Source organism: Atta colombica, unplaced genomic scaffold, assembly GCF_001594045.1.
Source record: "Atta colombica isolate Treedump-2 unplaced genomic scaffold, Acol1.0 scaffold135, whole genome shotgun sequence".
Taxonomy (NCBI): domain Eukaryota; kingdom Metazoa; phylum Arthropoda; class Insecta; order Hymenoptera; family Formicidae; genus Atta; species Atta colombica.
In genome coordinates this window covers 1,361,992-1,363,385 of record NW_017259223.1, presented here as the reverse complement: position 1 = coordinate 1,363,385, position 1,394 = coordinate 1,361,992, and the positions used below count along the sequence as shown (strand labels likewise).

Sequence of the window (1,394 nt, the reverse complement as noted above, 5' to 3'; positions counted from 1 at the left end):
ATATATATATATATATATATATATATATATATATGTATATTGTCTTTTCGAACTGCGCGTCGAATTGTTTTTCCGGACTATAAACGCAATTAAAACTACAATCAATCATTATACTATAAAGATGTTAATATATTGAAAAACTATTAATAAAAATTTATTGTGAAAAATATTATCTCGGCCGAGACTTGAACTCGGATCTCTTGTATTCCATACGAGCGTCCTAAGCTATTAGACCACAGAGGCTTAGGACACTCGCATGAAATACAAGAGATCAAATCCCAGCCGAGGTAATATTTTTCGTAATAAATTTTTATTAATAATTTTTCAATATATTAACATCTTTATAGTATGATGATTGATTATAGCATCAAATTATTAAAATTGCTGTCAATTTAATTCGCGATTACTAGAATAGTTTTAATTGCGTTTATGTCCAAAAAAACAATTCGGCGCTTAATTAGAATCCAGTGAGAAATGACAATGGAATCGACATCGATTCCATTGTCATTTCTCATTGGGAAAAGACTACAATATGATATATATGCAAATATATATATATAGTATAAGTTAGTAATTTAAGATTGAATTATTTAAAGCGATGAAGATCCAGCTTCCATAATAGGCATTTTAAATTTCTAGTATTAAAGAAAACTAAAGTTATCTTGGAATTTTATATGTAAAAGCGTATTTTTAACGTTTCAACCGCTGTCAAATTGTGTGTTTCTATTCGAGTATAGGCTCACTTTATGTGTCTTTTACAACCATTTGCTGACAGTCAAGAGAAGAAAGTACAGTTTAGTTTACAGTTTTTTACAGTTTTAGTTTTTACAAGTGTTTTAAAGCGATCTCATCATTTAGATTTATCCAAATTGTCTTTATTTACAAATGGCACGTAACATAAATTAATGTCATTCCTCGCTTTTGACGTCACAATTCCAATAGGCCGCGGCAACTACTCAGGAATCTTAAAGAAGCAACGTTCAACATGCGAAACGTTTTAGAAACTCCCAGCTGAAATAATATATCGAAGATGCACATAATTTTTGAAGTTCACCTAGGGTCACCACCGATCGGTGCAGGTGTCCTTCTTGGCCTTCGTGGTGCAGCTTCCTCTTGTTTACGTTCATATTCCTGCTTCAACTTCTCCGCATGCTTTACTCGGGCCAGCATCGCCTTTGTCATAGCTGGTCTGGCAAACTCGACTTTCTTCGGCTCGGCTGGAGTATGCAGTGGTACTCGCCTTCTGCTAGGGCCTGCTAAGGCTGGTTGTGGTTGTGGTTGTCGCGCTGCTTCTTCTTTCTGTTCAAATTCTCTCACTACAGTGGCACTTCTCGCCTGTCGTAGTGCCTGTGTCTTTGTCAGACGAGGTTGAATTCGTGGTTTTCGGCTCGCCA

The 1,394-nt window shown here is 35.4% G+C and overlaps 1 protein-coding gene across 1 annotated transcript in view; it reads right to left on the bottom strand.

Annotated features, from left to right (window-relative positions):
* LOC108684455 (titin-like) overlaps positions 1-1,394 on the bottom strand; it is a 10,266-nt gene that overhangs the window by 7,780 nt on the left and 1,092 nt on the right. Inside the window, exon 2 of the mRNA XM_018188774.1 lies at positions 1,055-1,387. Coding sequence (XP_018044263.1) covers positions 1,055-1,387 — 333 coding nt within the window. The remainder of the gene's footprint in view (positions 1-1,054; positions 1,388-1,394) is intronic.